Below are 21,398 nucleotides of genomic sequence, written 5' to 3' on the forward strand. Positions count from 1 at the left end.
AAATCCGTTTTAAATTATGAAAGAATGTCATATGTTATATGGACTCTGATATTGGATACTGTTCGTTATATCCATATATTCTTCAATAACATTTTGATCGCACTCATGATTCTATATTTTGTCCTGCTTAGTGATTCTGTGAATAACATATCTCGTATATAATAACATAAATAAGTTACTATTTTAATTTTAGTTATAAAGAAACGTATTTTTTACAATTATTCATACATTTCTTTTTATTTGTTTTAGATCTCCGGTCTGGTGCTTGCTGACTGGATGCATCCTCATTATAGTTTCAGTATGACAAACTTATGTACTTGCAATTTTGTTAGTTTTTATAAAGTCTATTTGAAGAACATACAATGTAAGTAGAATCAGAATAACAAAAAATGTCCTTTGCAATTAATTGTTCAAAATCATTTTTTTTATTCACAGGATGTCGTGAGAGTGAAGGAATAGACATTTTTGGAATCAACAGTAATAGTAGAGTGACCCTTGTGAATGCGTCGTGCATGAATACGCAGCTTACACAACATCAAGGAATTTTTAATATTTCCTATAATTGTACAAACAAAGTGACGAAGGTATGATTTCCTATCAAGGGTTAGCTTATTTTAAAAAGACCATATTTTTTTCAAATTAAATAATAATTATAATAATAATTGAACTACTCTGTAATGACGTAACTTAAGGGGTTGGAAGATTTTGTGGAAGGTTCGAATTTTGGGGTATATATACTCAGGCATACCCTGACCATGGAGACAGTCTAGTTCCAGCTATTAAGTGTCAGGTAACTCAAACACCGCAATTTTACTTGGCACCAAATATATTCTAAAAAGTGGGGACGGTTGCCGACACGTGATGACCCTGGGTTCACTTCGAAAATATAATTAAAAATGCAAAGTGTTAAAATTAAATAATTATGACATTTTAAAGTTCTAATACAGCTTCAGTTGGATTTCAGAATAAAGGTTATTTCAGTATTTTCCCAATACTTATTTGCCTTACACTTTTTTTATTCAGGAAAACGCGTATTTGTAAGAGAGATTTAATCTTCTGAATGAGCATGTTTGCTTTTTTCCCAGTCTCCAAAGGCAATTGTTAAACTGAAATTTAAAATAATTCTTATAAATAAAAAGGCGAAATAAAATCGGAAAATACGATAGGAATGTGCAACAGATCATTATCATCGTTTGCTTCCCTTTCTGATTGAGACATATTCAGGACATTATGTTCATGCACATGTATCATGCAAGCAAACACGTAATACAGCAATAAACAAGAACAGATACGGGTTACCCAATATCCAAAGATATTCAACTTTTAAATATAACAGTGTTTAATTACTTCAATAAAAATCCTGCACTGTCTATTTATATTGGGGGGGGGGGGGGCTAAACCAACAGAAAAAGGTAAAATCTAATTTTCAATGCCTATATTATGTAAATATTTTCAAAAAATGTTTGGGGGGGGCTAAGCCCTCCCCTGTTCCGAGGCCTATGAAAGTTCATGAATCCATAGCATTGCTGCCCACAGTCTCCTAGCAAACAGTGCAAATATCTGTGCCTGCAAGACCAGTTAGCCTTGGTCTATACACGTAATGAGATTGTCAAACGCATCCAACGAGCTCGGAGAAACACGTTTGTTTGCCGAGAAGTTACGATGGCGCCGGATCCAGTGTTGTATAACTATTTTGGATTTAGAATTCCACTTTTCAATTTCAGGAAAATTCGGGAATATTCAGGAGACTTCTTTAAGAAACTTTAAAGAAATCTGTATAAGCCAGGAAATGTCTGAAAAATAAGCCGTTTATTTGTATACAATGGAAAATTCAATTTGTGAGTGGTAGCAAATTCAAATCCGACGATGAATGATCTGCAAAGAAACAGATTATAGTTAAAAATCTTGTCAAAAGAGTTAGGAACGTCATTAAACGTGATGTGCACTTCACGTTTGCGGAACTAACCGAGTTCCGCGGTAGGCCTACGGAATTTGAAAACAATGACAATCTAGTTCAAGCTATCTGCACAGTTGTAAGCAAACTAGGTGTTTAATGTTATGGATACGTTTTTATGAATGAACAAGACGTTACAAACTGTGTATGAAATTAATAAACAGAGTAATTTTGAGAAACTTTCTAGACGTTGTTTTTGACGTTACAATGTTTGTTTACCGTGCTCCGGTGTAACAAAACATGTTGTTTTAAAAATTGGCTAGCTTGTTTTTTTATTTAATCAAATGGAATGAAACTTCAAACTTCGACAAAATAAATGTTTTTATTTACGAAAATGTGTTGATCTATAATCTTGTAAAAATAATATGACGATGAGGAACATTGTCTACATATTTTTTTGAATGACCCTCGTACTTGAATTTTCAACACGAAAATATAGGCCTAGTTCATCATTGTAGCTTTGCATTTGGCGGGAAAATATAACGCTTTACTAGCGGATGTAGAAATCGGATGAACTCTTTTTTTCTTCACAAATTAAACATGTAATTTTATATTTGATTACATACCAGAAAAATTTATTTTAGCAACATTTTTACTTAATTAAATCATATGAATACAAATTCTGATTAATAAAAAAATCCCTGTGAAACTACATGTATATGTTCTAACATTTGCATCCACAACAAAGTGTGTTTAAATGGGTTTCGAAAATCAAGGCCGAGTCGAGAAAATCGAAACCTAAAACCATTTATGTATTTTGGAAAATTACTGAAATATACTAATGTATTCGTCAGGTATCTTACTTATATAAATCAAATTCTATATTGGATAATATGCTGAGCTTCAACATGAAGCTGGTTTTCAGTTTAGAAATCTCCGACCCGGTTCGGGTTTTGCTACACATTTTACATTTGCGCTCCCTACAGTTTAAACTATCTACACACATGGAGAAATCTGCCCATGGGTTTGAAAACTCCCTAATTAATAAAAACACTCACACTGAATATTTTTTTCTCTAACATGATATTATATAATTATTAACGAACAATTATCATGAACTTAATACAATTGTTGATATAGTATAATCGATTCATCGGTGAAAAAATATCAATGACCTAAATTTTCTCTGTTATCAAACATGTTAAAAAACTGAGGAGGGAGCGAGCGTAGGAATATTAATATTTTTTATTTGCATTTTGGGGAGGGGGGTGATTTTTTAAAAACGGTTTTACGTTAATTTTGGTTTCTTTAACGTATGACATACACAGCATTATTCTAATTATAAACAGTATTTTTATATATCTACCTATCATGATGGAACTATTTTTGTCGGAACAATTCGTGTCAAGCGTACCCGACTACAATTACTTTTATAATATATCTTGAAATAATAGTAAGCACTGATCAAATATATTAAAAATTTCAAATCTATAATTTACACCGTTCACGGTAGCTCAGTCGGTAGAGCGCTCACTCCGTGATCGGGAGGTTGTGTGTTCGTATCTCGACCGCGACTGACCTAGTCGATAAAATGGGTAGCAACTGTTCCTTCGCCATGCGCTTGGCACTTTGAAGTGAAAGTTGCGGGTCCTTCGGATGAGACCTTAAAAACCGAGGCCCCGTGTCAGCGGCAGGCGTTAGCACGATAAAGATCCCTCACTGCTCAATGGCCCTGAGTGCCGAGTAAAGGTCAAAATTTTGAATTTGAATGTTGCTTTTCATTTACAATACTTACCCGTCAAGGCCAAAAAAAATTGTAATCGAATATGTAATTACTCGACTGTGACCTCTTTTGTTAAAAAGCATGAAGTTCGAGTTCCATATGTTTTTCGGGTGTATTTTTCATCTTTTTTTCTTCCATGTGTTCTCCATCTTTAATTGATAACGAAAAATAGAAAATTGTTTGATTAAAATGCAGTGTATGTCCACAAAACAATGTGAAAGTGAAGTTAAAATGGCCCAAGCTGGTCGTAGTTAACAAAAGTTCTGTTTCTTTTCACTGTATGAATTGATTTTACTTAAAACCTTTATAATTATTGCCCTAAAAACCTACAAAGCATACCTAAATTCCTTTTAATCATTATAAATCGCTAGATTTTCAAAAAACGCAACACTATCATCCTAGAGTTTATCCAGAAATATCAATGGAACCGGAACCGGAAGTGCCCTCCCCTCAATGTCAAACTGGAGGAGTGGGGAATACATGTAATGAGACATTATGTAACTATTGTCAGCAAGGCACAGCAAATTTCAGTAAACCCCCTCGTCATCCTAATCTCAACCTTAACTTACATGTATGGAAGAAGATAGACCGGAGTGTGAGATAGCTTTTCTAGCAGCAGAATTTAGCGGAACTAGAGGACGGCCTAGTCTCCACATGGATTGATTGATTGTATGTTGTTTAACGTCCCTCTCGAGAATTTTTCACTCATATGGAGACGCCACCGCTTTCCGGTGGAGGGCTACAAATTTTATCCTATGCTCGGCACTCAGGGCCTTTGAGCAGTAAGGGTTCTTTTTCGTGCCAGCACCTACTGCGACACGGGGCCTCGGTTTATACGGTCTCATCCGAAGGACCGGTCTCCACGTCACACAGTGGGATTCGAACCCGCGACGTAAAGATTGACTCCTTACTTCGCGACTCTAGAGCAGACGCTCAAACCACTGCGCCACGCGGGCGACGTCTCCACATAGAAAAACATTTAATAAAAGATTTTTTCTTAAATTGCGTGAATTCTTTGAGGAACGGTTGTTTTGCTGTGAATTTGTTTGAATGGAGGATAATTCAGTATTTAACGTTGTGTGTTTTTTATTCTAGGGTGCCTAAACGATTCTGCATATTGTGTTAAACTGCTTCAATAAAATAAATTAAGTGAGAAAAATTGTTTTGCTACTTTTTTTATCCTGTATTCTTATTAAATTACACTGATAAATAATTCAATATGAGAGCGGTGTAAAGCAAAAACTTGCCTGGGGACTTAGAAAGTTTGACTAGTATAGAAATTTCCTCATGAGAAACTTATTTGCTTTCCTTAATTGGCATTTATAAGCATGGTTTGCGGATAGGAGAAATAGCGATGCTTCTGAGAGAGAAATTAACATTATTTTTATACAAGGTACAGATTTACCAATATCTCTATAATGTCTGGCAGTTCACTACAGACGTGTAGATTGGAATGCCCACAAATCTGAAATTGAAAATGAAACAAACCATCTTAAAACAAGAATAATTGTTCACTTTTCTTTTCAAGAACAACAAATTGAATTTATACGAATGTTTGGCTGTATTATGAAACGGGCACCTGTTTTTCACACTCTATCAGACCATACATGACAGTAAACACTATCCCTCGGAATGTTTGCAAATACATGGATACAACATAAACAAAGTAAAACGATCTGTTAAATCACAAAATATCTCTTTAATCATCTTTAAAAAAGGTCACAGTAAAAAGTAATTCCTTACTGCAGTGGATTTCTTTTCTCCCCGATATATGTGCATGTACCACATGTATAAGTGTAGAAAGATCTTCTTTCACTTTCAATGACTTTGATCCTTCAAACCTTTCGTCATTTTATTCTGACTCTTCGAGAGATTCTCCACTAAACAATAAATCAAGATAATCTACTTCATTTTTTCACAGAAAATAGACATAATCCATTTAATATGCCGAATGTTCAGTTGTTTACCTCAATCTTCAACAACAATGCCGGAAGCGCCTGTATTGAGTTTTTTTTCTTTCCCGCAAACCGCGCGAAAATTCAAATGAAATTGGCTTTTCAATGTGTATTGTGTAAGGGATTTATTTTGCTGACAACTTTCAAAACTATACTAAATGAAAGCTACACTCTTGTTCCTTTAAAAATTCAATTTACATTTTCCTATTGCGATTTTACTTTCTGTCGATACGTGTTTATAGTCAATTGTTTATGTTTTACGCCAAAGGCAGTTTGACTACTGCATTACATGTCTGTGAAAAAATTATATGAATAGGTTCTGTAAAGTGTCTTCATTTTTAGGTAACAAGTTTAATGTCGAAACATTGCTTCTGTTTTTTACAACAACGAGGAAAGTTGCAGAAAACGCACATTAATAAAAATCATAATTTCGGAGTTTTTTCTCGCAGTTATAACAGAATTAACCGATAAGAACGTACAAGGGTTACATGTAAACAGTCAAACTTGGTATTGTTATCATTCTTTGTCATTAGGTAGGCAACAATAAAGTACCGACCAGACCCAACCTGACACCAAAGCAGTCCAGCAAAGCAGTCCCCTGGTCTGCTGTGGGAATGCTCTAGGAATGCTCTGGGACTGCTATACAAAGCAGACCCAGCAGTCACAGCTGTCCCTGGGACTGCTTTCTGGGACTGCTTTGTTCACTCATGTGTGACAAAGGTTCTGAGTGACACGATAGCCCCGCCCTCTTGTGTATTCTGAATTAGAAGTCTCACTGTTGTTTTGTTTACTTGCAGTAAAAATAAAGAATGAATCTACTTAACACTGCAATCTCGCCCCTTTTTAAATGCAGAATTTTACCCTTTTAAATCAAAACATTGTTATCTTATAGCTAAAGTTTTCAAGTATAGTCTATGTAAATACTTATACAGGATTTTTTAGGAAAAAGGCTGCCAATATATACATGATATCAATTAAAGAAAGTCGCATATTTTACAGTAAAATTTCGCCATTACGGCTATGTAGGTCATTGTAGTACTAGAATTTGAATGAGAAGGCGGGGCGTCTATCAAGCGTGCGATTAGTGTGAATACATTAGCGTGTGTTCGAAGTGTACGAAGCTTTATAAAATTTTCAGTGACACCTAAAACCCATCTTTTTTAAGTGCAAGAGACCGACCAAATATAAGCATTTTTTCTTTTATTTGTCAGGCTTAATTTCGTTTTTTTTCTGCTAATAACTTACGAGTTACATTTTAAAAGATTTAATATAAATTCGTCAAATTATCTATATATGAAAATACACTATGAATTTTATGAATAGAACGTATAACGCAGGATATACTTTTTTCATAATTTAAAACATTCTCTTTATAGAGATGATGATTAATCCATTAAGGCTTACAACTAATCCATTAAAGCTTATAACATTTTCGTGAATAATTATTTCATAGTATGTTCATATATAATTTTGCGAAATTCGTGTGCTACAACAAAAATGGTTGAATTATGATATAAAACTTAATGTATAAAAATTTATTTTTTTCATGTGCATAGAGAAAATTGCAAGAAAGTGAAAAATTAAACGTCACTTTAACGTCACTATTTTCGCTGCTGGATATAAAAAAAAACGTCAGTGTTAGACAAGTACAGTCCAGATTACATTGTTAATCCATGCCATGCACAGACAAGTTACTGAATTTAATATTTGTCGAAATCCACTCGTGTACATTTTGATTTTTACAAACTCTCGTCCTGTACTAAAATAAATAATAAATCATTTAAAATAATTGTATACGCCCTTTTTCATTCGATTTTTGTCACTAATAATTATATTCAAATCTTTAATTCTTGTTAGATTTTGTGCCGAAGTAAAAAGTTATTACATTTGTAGTGTCATCTGAAGAAGCCCGGAGTTTCCCTCTATTCAATATTAGGGGTGCAATTTGTGCAATGTATTCGTCTAGTGACTTTTCATCCGATATATATAGGTCTTTTTAACGTCCCGTTGTTCAATGTGATGTACATGCAATATACATAGGAACAAAGGAAAGTTTATAATATATATATCTACATTTTTTTAAAATTCTGTTTTTATGAGATATAAGCAGTAAGTGCGAGGTATGTGCTACAAGCCTCCAGTATATATTGATAAATACCGGGGGGGGGGGGGAATCAAACAAAATCGAATGAAATTTCGTTTTAGAAAAGTAAATCAAAAATGTTAACGCATCTTAAATATACCGGTATAAAAAAAATTATCTCAGGGTACATTACCCATTTGAAAATAATTTGACCATCGATAGCTAGTAACACTAGACACGATGTCGCATTCATCAGCTTAAGCATGAAAGTGAATATATTTGAGTCACGTGCTCAATGCTTTGTTATTCATGAGGACAAAGGCAGGTTGAAATTTGTAAACAAGGTGCCTTTACTATAGGGCAGGTACCCGTGATTTTGCACCTTTGTGGAAAATTACATGTGAGCGCACGACTGTTTCAATTTCTTTTATGGATTAAAATGACAAGTATAACTCTTTACATTGACCCTTTTTACTACAACTTGAAACATCGATGCGCTCATATGAAAAATGGGTTTACAAAATGGGGGTGTGGCCTAATGTCTATGAGAAATCGTTGTAAACAACGTACCCCTGCTATATTAATCAGATAAATACCCAATTACAGTGCAAGGAAGTGAATATTGAAAATGAAATAAATAAACTACATTGTTTCATGGAAAGATTGAGACAAAAATATGTAGGAAATCTTTAAACTTATTTTTTGTATATTATCCACCCCTACTAATGTTATTGTGATATTTGAATTCAAGACACGTGGTTTACGTTGATCTGTTCAAAGGTTATAGAGTAGATCCGGTTTTATAAATAAAATTGGCAGTAAACATGACATTGCTATAGCCTGTTTCTTTTGAAAACATGTCCTGTAATAAATGTTTCCAGACCTTTCTGAAAGACTTGATTTTCAACAGAAACAGGGTGACTAAAGGAGGGGGTGTTAAAATAACAATATATCTTACATACTTTTTGGCGAAAATTAGAGCTCACTAGTGACCAATTCTGGTAAAAAAATGTGCATAATCATCTACACTGACAAACCTTTGTTTGCCTTATATGGCTATTGTTACAAATGCGCACAGAGGATCTTACCACGAGGAACTGACCAATCGTTGAATGAATAGCAACGTTTACGACAAATACATGACTGTTTACATTTTACTTCGAACACGTAGTTCAGGTCAATCTACGATCATGTTAATGGACTGCAAAATTAAAAAAAAATGTTCTTACGAACAAAATGCAAAGACAAGAAACTATGGAAGATGTTGAGGGCGTTTTTAATTGGTTGCGTTTAAGTCACAACACCAGCGCTTCAAGGGTAAGGAAAACGAGCAGCATCTCATGCATTTAAATGGACAAAACTTTGTTTACGTTGAACTTCGTGATCACGTGTTCGGCCAGGGAATTCACCTGGCAATTGTATTCACCGATAGTACAACAAAGGAATTGATACAGACGAAAATCGCTTTTGGCGTATGACTTTCAAAATCCAGTCTTCCGCCGTTTATTTAACAAATGAATTGTTTGTCATTATGAGCATGAAAATAATATTTTTAAAAATGCTTTTGATTTACCATTAGGTTTTCCGTTTTTTCAAGCGTAAAATTCCTCTAGTATTCGTAGTAACCCATAATGCAATACTCATTCAGCTGATTGGTCAGTTAAAATCATGCTGGTGCCTCATTTGCTAATCTGACGCCAAAAAATATAGTCCCGGTTCCCATGCAAAAATATTTGTCCAAAAAGAAATTTTAATTCATTACTGCAGAAAATTGTATTATAGAGAATATATACTTATTTAAGTTTGAATGAATGTAAGAGAGATTGATTGATTGAGGTACAGTTCTACAGACATTATCAGCTGATTCTAGGGTGGTGAAAACTGAAACGCAACATAACTTTTCTGTTTACCATGCCTCCACGTGCTAGTCACTTCCTAGCCACATTTCCATGAATAATTTACCCTATCTCGCTGAAGTCTCGCTAACTCTCGCCAGAGCCATTGCCAGAGCTACTCTGAACACATCGGGTTTTATAATTTGCAGAACACCGAAAAATAAAAGTTTCCGAACACATTAGTAGGGGTGTTATCGGGGGCCCAAATGTGGACGTTTAAACGATTCAATCTTTATTCTTTGAAAATCTTCTTCTTTGCTCCTGAGTATTAAATGAACCAACTAAGTACTTAGTTATGATGTGGAAGAATACCTTTGTAAATTTTATGACCCCGGGGTCAGGGGTTCTGTTGTTAGGGTGGGGTTCTATTGGTTACATAGAGAAAACGCAAAAATTACTTGAAAATTTTCTTCTCTGCTCCTGGGTATTGAGCAGATAAACTACCTATATTGTTATGATGAGCAAGGGCCATTCTTACTGAATTTCAACGCCCCTGGGTCAGGGGTACCATAGAGTGGGGGTGCTCTACTTATATACTGAAAATGAATTAATTGATTGAAATCTTCTCCTTTGTATGAATCAAATAATTTTGATAAGCAAGGGTGCTTTTTCCAAAATAGTGAAATGTGTGGACCAAGGGTCAGGGATTCATGTGTGGTAGTGACACTATCCTGATTATTGCTGAATATTACTGATTAGTCGAAATGCATTTTTTTGTTCCCCTACTCTGTCTAAGGGTATTAAGTAACCAAACTAAACATGCTAAGTGTATAGTTATGATTATCAATGGTGTCTCTTTCAAAATTGTGAATACCATGACGCCTAGTTTAAAACATGAACCAAAGTCTGTTGCATGATGCTCAGGTGACCTATAAGGCCCATGGGCCTCTTGTTTAAAATAATATTTTTCATCTTAAATATGTTAATTAAAACCTTGTACATTGTAAAATGTTCATACAAAATAAGATTTTTGATTGATTGCCTTAATGAGTGCATTTTGGAAGTTAATCCTTGTTGAAGTTACTGTAATATAAATGTATGATATAGGGACATACTACGGAACATGAAGTCGAAATAAGTGTTATTGATCCAATATTTGATGGAACCACAACTACCACTGCAAATCCACCGACTGGTACTACAAAGCCCCCAGTTTTCATTGGAGGACACAAGGAGCACAGATTTAAAATCAGATGTCTCAACATCCCAAATACTGGAGTTAATAAAACTGTCGCTCATGTTTTTCAGGGAGGGTACGTATAGTTTATTCAAAGCTTTTTGATATATTATTTAAGAAATAAGGTATCATTTTAAAACATCTATCGGGCTATAAATACGGGTTGGTCACGAGATTAAATTCCATAAAGCCCGAAGGGCTTTATGATGAATTTAATCTCGTACCAACCCGTATTTATAGCCCGATAGATGTTTTAAAATGATACCTTATTACTTATATTTACATTTGTGACATATTCATACTTTATATTTGCCTGATTGTAACTTTTAACGCGTGAAATGCATTATTTTTCAAAAGCAACAGCATGTATATAATCCACTAAACGTGCGTCGACCCTTTATAACGTCACTGAGAAATGACGTCGATCGTTTATCCATACGCACATCTATGACCTCTTGACCCCGTACCTGTATTTATACAGTTATAGATACGCATTGCTTTCAGTAGTGTTATATAAAGGAAAACATTTGCAAATGTAAATATTTATGCATACATACTTTTATGTAGCCTCTTAACAATGCAATATTTATCTTATGCCAGACTGTAAATTAAACAAATATGTTCTCTCTAGGTTATTTGGCAAATTTGATGTTAATTGCCCATTCAACCTTGTCTGCAATAAATATTAGATATTTAGCGGTTAAAATATATAAGAATCACAACAGAAGGCATTTTTTCTTCTCTTTATGAAGAACATTTTAAGGAAATTCACAATCCTGACCTTGATTTAAATTGTCAAACATGAATGTTTCTTTTTTATTTATTTATGATTGTTGTTTATTTTTTATATCTCTAACTCGCTAAGCTTAATAATCTTATTTCTTTGTGTAATTCTATAATGAAACATGATTTGCTTTTTCAAATTTTCAATCAAGGTTTGCACATGTAAAAATTCAGTTTATTTTACTCCATACGCTATATGGATATAGAATATAAATAAAAATGTAGATGACATGGTAGCTTTTAAAAACATTTTTTCATTCATATTTTTTTTGCAATGTATAATTTGCTTAATCTAATATTCTTTGTTGTTGTTTTTTTATTTTAATTTGCAATATGCTTGTATATGCATGTTACTAGTATGTATGTGTTTGTCCTTTTTTATGATTTTTCTTTCATGAGTTTGGCACATTTTAAATGAAATATGACAATAACGAACATAAATGAAGAAAAAAATTCACGGATCATTAGAAGTGGGATTAAGTGCAATGGAGAAATAATCATTCTCTCTCAGCTGGTTACATTCACTCTACATGATTGTGTAAACAGAAAAAAACATTGATAATTTTATGTTAAATAATGACTTTGCAATTCATATTAAAAAATCAAGCTTTATTCGCTATAATTAAGACTTATATTGCAGGGAGGTTCATTGTATCGACTTAAAAATATGCGAATTGATGAGTTTAACTCCAAACTGTTAATATTTTTTTCATCACAATATTTGTATATGTTTGTATATTTATATATATTTGTATATGTAGCATGCATCAATTTAGATATTGTTTGTCTTTATCATAAAGTTATTGGTAAGATTATCATGAATGTCAGGATCTAAGTAAAATATTTAGATATAAAACAGATGTGTCAGACCATGTTGTATCTTATTGTTCAAAATATTGATCATGAAATCATTGAAATCATGCATGGATCTTGATACATATCGAATATAAAAAAGGTACTTAGTCAAAGCATTAATGCAACACGTTTTAAAGATACAATGTCTCTGTAATATAATATCCTAGTTATATTGATGATGAAGTTTAATTTTAGGCCCCACAAACTACCCGACAACCACAAAGAGGTGTTTCCCGTTGAGATGCGCTTTAAAGCAACAGAGAACATTAAAGCTCCTGATATCAGTGAGATCTATATTGGAGATGAATTCTTTATGTTTCTTATATATACTGGAGGTATGTATGAATTGAGTAAGTCATGACATCCAAAAACTCACGATGGGTCCCCTTGTGTAATTAAAATTAACTTCTAGTGAACTGAAATAGATATTTGTTTGTGTTGAATTAAAATAAAAAGGTTTGTTTCATATTGTTAAGATAAGATCGATCCTTTTTTTTTATAACAGTGAGATTTAATTTGCCTTATTTTTTTTTACATAAAATTTTTTTCAAGGAAAGAGAAAACGATATTTAAAACTTAGAAATGTATAATTGAATTTATATAGGTAAAATAAAATTAATGGAGATAGCGAACTATATACTCGTAAAACAATGCAAATTGAGAGCAGAGCAAACATGAACCTCTTAAACATCAGTCTTGGGCTCTTTTTTTATTATCTTACTGTCACAGCTCAGTTTTATCGATAATTTCTTCTATACTGTATGTACAAATAAATAGTAGAGAAAGTAACTGGTATATTATCGATTTATTCCGTATATAGTCGTGTATTTCTAGAAGGGAGACATAATTAATTATCAGGTCTGAGTAGGGTTGCCACCGGAGGAAGGCAACCCTACTCCTATTATCATATGTCTACTCAACAGACAATTTTTACGTCATTGTTAGAATTAATTGTTTACCAATCCCACATATTTAGCAATTGTACATTTATAAATAAGAGTTATCTCACGTCAACCACTGTAATTTCATTCGTCAGTATTGAAAAACATTGTTTAAAGACAAAACATTATAAAACGCTTGATGTTTACATGTACATTGAACGAGTACGGGAAAGCAAGCTAAACGCTACACGTAAGCTAAATACAACTACAAAAAATGTAATATTTTTAACTTTTATATCTCAACAATTATTTTCAGTCTCTAAGTACAAAGTGATACCTAAATCTTGTACAGCGTATTCAGGAACAGTTGTCATTGGAAATTCAGATAAACAAGTCTCTCTGTGGGATGAAAAGAAGTAAGTTCAAATGACAATTAATTATAAGCTTTTATATTGTGTTTGAAGCTTAAAAAAAGCCATATTTTAAAGATAATGTTATTTTCAATAAGGTTAATGGTAAGATTGTTTGTATGAAAGAAATATGAAATTCTAGGGTCTCGTGGGTCACATTGCTCTTGCGAGTTTTTATTTTCTTTATTTTAATTTTTATACAAAGACTTTGCTGATGCCACTTTGATTAACATTATTTTGGGTTTTTTTTTTGGATTGATCCAATCCCTTTGAACAGTTATTTTGACTATATATACAGTAGCATACAATGTGTCAAAATGCGCTCTGATACTTTTTTGGGACAATAATATTTATATTGGTTAACACTTTTTTTTCTTTTTTTCTTTTCTTTTTCTGAATATGTCTCAATTTAATTTAAAATACGTTCTATTTCCATTAGTGAGAAGTTATAGTTCTTAGTGCGCTCTTTTGTGAAAAAGTCGGAGAATGTACAAATTTCACGGGATTTCTGGGACATAGTCGTAACATAAACATGTAAACAACATGTTGAAAGTCGATGGACAAATGCTAACAAAATCACTCCTACTAATGTTATTGTGATTTAAATTCAAGACACGTGGTTTAGGTTGATCTATTCAAAGGTTATAGGGTAGAACCGGTTTCATAAATAAAATTGGCAGTAAACATGATATTGCTATAGCCTGTTTCTTTTGAAAATATGTCCTGTAATAAATGTTTCCAGACCTCTCTGAGAGACTTTCATGATTTTCAACAGAAAAAGGGTGGCTAAAGGAGGGGATGTTAAAATAACAATATATATTATATACTTTTCGGCGAAAATTAGAGCTCACTAGTGACCGATTCGCTTGTAAAAATGTGCATAATCATCTACACTGACAAATCTTTGTTTGCTTTATATGGCTATTGTTATAAATGCCCACAAAGGATCATACCACGAGCAACTGACCAATCGTTGAATGAATAGCAACGTGTACGCCACTAAGTCTACATGTTTACATTTTACTTCGAACACGTAGTTCAGGTCACTCTACTATCATGTTAATGTGCTGCAAAATAATAATAAAAATGTTTTTACGAACAAAATACAAAGATAAGAAACCATGGAAGGTGTTACGGGCGTTTTTAATTGTTGTTAAATGAAAAAAAAAATGTTTAATAAAATGTATTTTGCGTCTAGTTCAGAACACCAGCGCTTCAAGGGTAAGGAAAACGAGCAGCATCTCTTATGCATTTAAATCGACAAAACTTTGTTTACGTTTGTGATCACGGGTCCGGCTAGGGAATTTACCTGGCAATTGTATTCATACTGTATTTGTACTCGTGTTTTCGTGAGGTAATCCACCTGACAATTGTATTTATCGATAGTACAACAAAGGAATTAATACAGACGCAAATCGCTTTTGCAGTATGACTTTCAGAAACCTAGACTACCACCGTTTATTTAACAAATGAATTATTTGTCATTATGAGCATGAAAATAATATTTTTAAAAATGCTTTTCATTTACCATAACATTTTCCTTTTTTCATGCGTAAAATTCCTGTAGTATTCGTAGTAAGCCATAATGCTATACTCATTCATGCTGGTACCTCATTTGCTAATCTGACGCCAAAAATATAGTCCCGGTTCCCATGTAAAAATATTTGTCTAAAAAGAAATTTTAATTAATGACTGCAGAAAGTTGTATTATAGAAAATACTTATTTATATCAGTTTGAATGAATGTAAAAGAGACTGATTGATTGAGGTACATTTCTACAGACATTATCAGCTGATTCTAGGGTGGTGAAAACTGAAACGCAACATAACTTTTCTGTTTACCATGACTCCACGTGCTAGTCACTTCCTAGCCACATTTCCGTGAATAATTTACCCTATCTCGCTGAATCACCGTGTATATCCCAACATGCGGGGTGTTTGCTATGTTGCGCGCGGGGTGTATGCTTCTGAAGCGAGAGAAAGGGAGTCAATCTACGTTCTTTGTCCATTTTCTCAACTTACGGATATTTTTCGCCAGAAAGCATATGCCTACGGAAGAAAGCATTATGTAAGGAGTATATGGATACAGATGAATCCACTGGACACCTTCTAGTTTTATCAAACACTTCAACACAATTCTGAGGATCGGAGCAAGATTGACGCTACACTGTGTTTATGATCGAATATCAGAACAAGGCTTTGCTTTATCGTCACTTTTATATTATTGTTAAATACATGTTTACAATATAAACGTTTGTACAAATTGTCTGTAAATAAAACAGTTCGTATATAAAGATACTGACGAAAAATCGATGTTGTGTCCGGGGTGTATGCAACATGTTTTACGCGGGATGTATACCCCTCTTTTTACTCTATAGTATCATTGTCTGAAATGTCATTAAAAAAAATCTTAACAACTGACGTTTGTGATAAAATTTCTATTTTTTCTCAATTTTTCACCAGTTTTGTAACTGCACAACTTCGGGTCAGTCGCGGCCGAGATACGAACTTACGACCTCTCGATCACGGAGCGAGCGCTCTACCGACTGAGCTACCTTTCAAGAACGGTGGGAATAGTTGAAGAAAAATAAATAATCTTGTCCTTCCATAATGATCTATTTCATTTAAATTCTTGACTCTCTATTTACGTAGACATGTGTATCGTGTATGAATTTTTCTATACAATTGTTGATGCTTTGATTACTCAGCAAAAGGTGTACACCTTCTGAAACAGGAAATTTAAAAAAATCATTTTCAATATGACGTACGATAAAAAACATTTTGAGTGAAATTGATTTTAGACTAAAAATACTTTGAAACTTCTTTAAATTATAACTTATATTTCTTTACATGGGAAATGATACAAACATTCGCTGCATTGCAATAAAATTTACATGTATGCAAATTAATTTCTTTGAAAGTAGGAATGGAAGTGGATGCAATGTAAATAAAGGATTACTAGACACAATGAAAACATACAACAATCATACTAATACTACTGCTGCAAAAATGTATGGGTTCAAGTTTGAGGGAAGTGATTTCATTACTATATCTTGTGAAGTTGGTGTCTTCCCAGAAAATTCTCAAAAGGTAAGTGAAGTCTAAAGCATATTCAATCTTAAAGGACTAAGAAGGATATAATTCTAGATCTGTCGCTGCCAATTTCTAGGCCAATTTTAATGTTACAACATTGTATCATATTCGAAATTAATTGAATTCTTATCATAACAAGTTCTTCGATTGGATAAATTTTTTTTTTCGTGTAGTATTCCATTATGGTACACACATAAGTGTTAAGTTGCATGCAAAAATTAGAGTAAATTTTTGACATTCAATTCTTTGTCAATTTACCAAGGATCGTAAGTCACATCATTCCTTGCATTTACAAATTATAAAATATTTTATTACCTAATCAAATTATTTTTTGTCATTTATTAGAGATTTATAATTTTTATCTTTTCTGCATGTGTTTCCAGTTTTTCGTATCTCTTGAAACCGATCTATTGACTGTCGGTCAATTGACTGCGACCTATTGACTGGCTGTTAGTAAAAACCGATGCGGGTTTTTAATTTATATGTAACATTGCACATACATAATAAACAATCATTTTTTGTTACTTTTGATAAACATTGTAAAAAAAAATATAAGATTTCAATGGTAGGATGCACCATATCTAGGTATTAATTTACAATGATTTGAATGCATAATGGTACAGGGACCTTCTGTTATTGTAATATTCAATTGTGAACACTGAATGCAGAAAATAATATCAGGTAATAAAACAAATACTGTAGAAGTACTTTTTTCCGCGTGGTATTAATTTACGATATGTACGCGGTCACAAATTTTCCGCGAAAATTTTACCAAGCGTACTTAATATAAATGTCAGGCATATAGTGACAGTCTTAGAAATTTTCTACCCGTGGATTAAACAGAAATTGTGATTCCGCGGAATTATGACCCCACGGAAAAAAGTACGTCTACAGTATTTATTGCCTGAACAGTCAATAGACGACAATAATTTTTCTAGTTTCTAGTTTATTGACTGCTCAGACATTAAATATCTATATATTATACTGTTCATCAATGCATCCAGTGAAATTGCTTTAGCCTTGATCTTCAGAAAACTTGAGGGAGACACTGTTTTTTGTTTCAATCGAAAACTTAAATATCAATTTCGAAATAATTGTACAACATATTTGTACTTGTCAATCAATTTTTTTTTTCAAACAAAATAGATTTTCAGAAGACAAAACTTAAGTTGAAAAATTATAACTAATGAAAACATATCTTTTTATGTAAATAAGCCTCGTAATCTAATTATCCGTAGGGTATTTTACATAATTTTCATAAATTTATTTTACATATATTTTATTTTAAGTTGAACGGTCGATTTTTAGCTGTTATTGTCATTGGTATAATCAATTTATTTTAAATTTTCTTGAACTCTTTTAGTGATAAAAAAAATCTCGTGCAATTTTTGTACAGTACTTCTGAAGTTCCTCCTTCGTTGCTGTTAATAATATTGTGAGGAGTTATGAAAAGGGATTGGTAAAACATTTAGTGGAACTGCTTTGAACATCTTAAAATTCGACCTTTCATCTTCATGTAACTATTACGTCGTCTAAATACAAAGAATCTATTTTGCACTTTAAATCAATTGTTTTTTTTAATCGTATTTTCATTTAGAAAATATGCACAGCAACCAGACGGAGAAGGGATACACGACCTTGGAGAAGGGATGTTGTAGATACTGCGATTCAGAGGAAGAACGTTGTCGGCAAATTAAGAGTAGTTAACCATCCCTCCGAATATAAGAATATGGCCAGTAAAACTGGAGGTAACGATATTATTGTGATGATTATCGGGAATAATATTAATTTTTGTGTAAGTGGAAGTATCCGAAAAAAGTAATTCAAATATTTTTAGCATAAATATATTATAATTCTATGTTCTTATCGATATCTAGGTCTTCATCACGCATCAGCAATGCTGAATTAAGTTTGAAGTTTGCTTTTAATGATGACGAAATTATTTTCAAGTGTGTCAAAAACACCAAAAATCAAAATTCAAATATGAAAAGGAGATCAAAACACTTTCTTTGGTCATTTTGGTAGTGATACACAAAATGAATCATTTCATTCCTTTAATTCATTTATATACTAACTTCCACATTCGTAAAGTCTTTTTATTAACGATTTTTATTTTTAAAATCTAGGAATCTTTTTTTCGATTTTTTATTGATGATCAAAGGTAATCTTTTCACCAAATGTTACAAAGGTATTATAAAACAATTAGCATACGCATGCCGTTCTTTAGTTAGAATAATCTAACTGTGTCTCGGTACAGGCCCTCACCACAGTTAGAATACGTCCCATATACTTGCAACGTAGCAAATCGGAGCGGATCCGCTCCGAAACGATTTTGAAGAATATAAAATGATTTGCACTGGGAATAACTACCAAAATAATCAAAACAAACCTTCTTGAGATTGCTTATGCCTTTTATCCCAAAAAATAATCCATATAAATACGTAAATCCAATTAATTTTCTCAACGTTTTTCTCTCCATTCAAATGTTTACATTCGGAACTCTCTAGATTGTTCCTAGTAAATGCACTATCGCCCGTGTTTCTTTCTGCTACATTACGTATACACGGAAAGAATTCTATCGTTAAACCGGGTCCGTAGGACAATATCATTTTAACGATAGAACATTCTATCTAGCCGTTCTTATACGTGCCAAATTCAAAATAATAACTAGGATGAAATTCAGTTTAAGCTTCTGTTATTTTAGTTAAATTACGTACTTTATCTTTTTTTACACAAAAAAGAGAAATTTTTTTGCATATTAGGTAATTACATTATTTAGTAAATTTGGATTCATCTTACGTTTTTAATAAAGGTTATCACGTTCACCTTGCTTTGCTATGAAAAAAATTAGGCAATAGAATTTAGTCTATAAAATCCTGAAATAAGTCGAATAAATGAAATAGGCTAAAACAAGTGAGGGAAAACTAAACTAGAGGTACTGTGAGCAATGAGCTCAATAAATCATACCCCCAGCCTCCCATAACGTCCATGTTTTGCTATATATTGTTTTACGGTAATGTGTAAAGAGGAATAACTCGTCCTATCAAATGTTATCCAGAAGATTCTATACGTGACGTCATAAGTAAACATATAATGGCAGTGTTCATGTTTTGCTATAGAAAACCTAAAATACGTGTCGAATAAAATTATAATAGGAGGTGCACAATGGCAATATGTAATAAAGATTCTGTGAAAGTTTAATTAAATTTCACTCAGTAGTATAAGAAGAGTTGCGGATAAGAGATAAAGCGTACCAGACAGACGGACGGACGGAAATTCCGATTACTATTCACCCTCCCACTTTTCAAGCGAGGGGTATAAAAAAAACCTGTATGTACACAGCAGTCTTTTTGATACTAAAATACTTAGTGATTTCTGTTCTGGAATCAAAGATTAGATGTTATCTTGAGTTTTGGTTGGATACTTAGTATATATTTTTAATTCTCTTTTCAGTTTCATTTGAATGTATCAAGCTGTCCCTTGGAATTATGATATTGTCGTCACTTTTAAGCATATTCAAGTAAAAAGGACTTTTCTAACTAGACTGGTTCATTTTTTGTTTCATATTGGCATGTTAACTGTATTTTACTGCATATGTATAGGAAGAATCATTGAAAAACAAATGTATTTTTAAACAAGAATGTCAGAAAGGGAAATCAAAATCAACGGATAGTAAAATTTTTATATGGATATTTCTGTGTTGTTTATTAACGGAAATGCAAAAAAATTACATTCAGAATATGTGATACATGTAATTTTGTCTTATTTTCATTTTTCAGAAATTCTGTTACAATTTATTTGAATCCTCAATGAATTAAAATGAAAAATAAAATTCAAGAACTACCAAAGTTACTTATTTTATTTCTTTATGAGTTTTTTTGAGAATATTCATGGGGAAATATCTTAGCATGATTTTAAATGTAGTCTTTAAGCAACATGAATCAGAGAGAAGGCACACATCATGGGGGCTAAATTACATGTAACATTACACAATACAGTCAGCAATAACAAGCACTAAACTGACATCAAATCTAAACCGAAATATATTTTAGCCAAATTACATGTAAGAGCAATTAATATCATCTAATATTTTGTTAAAATGAAAATGTTGCTTGCAATTCTTTTAAACCACTTTAAATGCAAAGCATGCCGAGTATGGGACAAAATTTGCAGCTCTCTACCAGCAAATGGTGGCGTCTACATACATGACTGTTAAATAAAAAATTCTCGAGAGGAACCACACGCAAACAGGTATTTATTCAGTGTATTTGCTATAAACAGATCCAGCACAATACCCTGATAAAAGTATATAGCTTGATAAGCTATATAGCTTTATCATGGTATTACAAATACCTTGATCATGGTATTTTATGTAATGAAAATTCAAAAAAATTCTAAAAAAGTTAAATAGTCGAATTTTGTGTTTTTGACAATGTGTTCACTCGTGCATGAAAAGCACTCTTGTATCAAAAAGACAGTATAAAACAACGTCTCCTATTACGACATGCTTTTATACTGATTTCTTTAATTTGTGCTTGAGTACTTTACATGCATGAGTGAATTTACTGACACAAACTCAGAACTCGACTT

The 21,398-nt window shown here is 32.6% G+C and overlaps 1 protein-coding gene across 2 annotated transcripts; it reads left to right on the top strand.

Annotated features, from left to right (window-relative positions):
- Positions 1-214: 214 nt before the first annotated feature.
- On the top strand, positions 215-20,547 carry LOC134250531 (uncharacterized). 2 transcript variants are annotated; one of them, XM_062732892.1, is made up of 8 exons: positions 215-298; positions 436-584; positions 10,658-10,863; positions 12,621-12,760; positions 13,623-13,722; positions 16,637-16,805; positions 18,406-18,556; positions 20,262-20,547. In XM_062732892.1, exons 1-8 carry the CDS (start codon positions 277-279, stop codon positions 20,330-20,332), a joined length of 1,008 nt encoding a protein of 335 aa, XP_062588876.1. In that variant the 5' UTR covers positions 215-276; the 3' UTR covers positions 20,333-20,547. The 2 variants fall into 2 exon arrangements, with proteins under 2 accessions (XP_062588876.1, XP_062588877.1); XM_062732893.1 differs by having other exon boundaries at positions 16,640-16,805.
- The last annotated feature ends 851 nt before the right edge of the window (positions 20,548-21,398 follow it).

Source organism: Saccostrea cucullata, unplaced genomic scaffold (genome assembly GCF_032062105.1).
Source record: "Saccostrea cucullata isolate Sc308-1 unplaced genomic scaffold, CSIRO_AGI_Scuc_v1 ctg1628, whole genome shotgun sequence".
Lineage (NCBI taxonomy): Eukaryota > Metazoa > Mollusca > Bivalvia > Ostreida > Ostreidae > Saccostrea > Saccostrea cuccullata.

Bases quoted from the DNA above. Each gene is read 5' to 3' on its own strand.
- LOC134250531 (XM_062732892.1), top strand. From the start codon at position 277: ATGCATCCTCATTATAGTTTCA. The intron at 585-10,657 runs GTATGATTTCCT...TGTATGATATAG, and splicing joins GTACAAACAAAGTGACGAAG to GGACATACTACGGAACATGA. The intron at 18,557-20,261 runs GTAACGATATTA...TTCTCTTTTCAG, and splicing joins TATGGCCAGTAAAACTGGAG to TTTCATTTGAATGTATCAAG.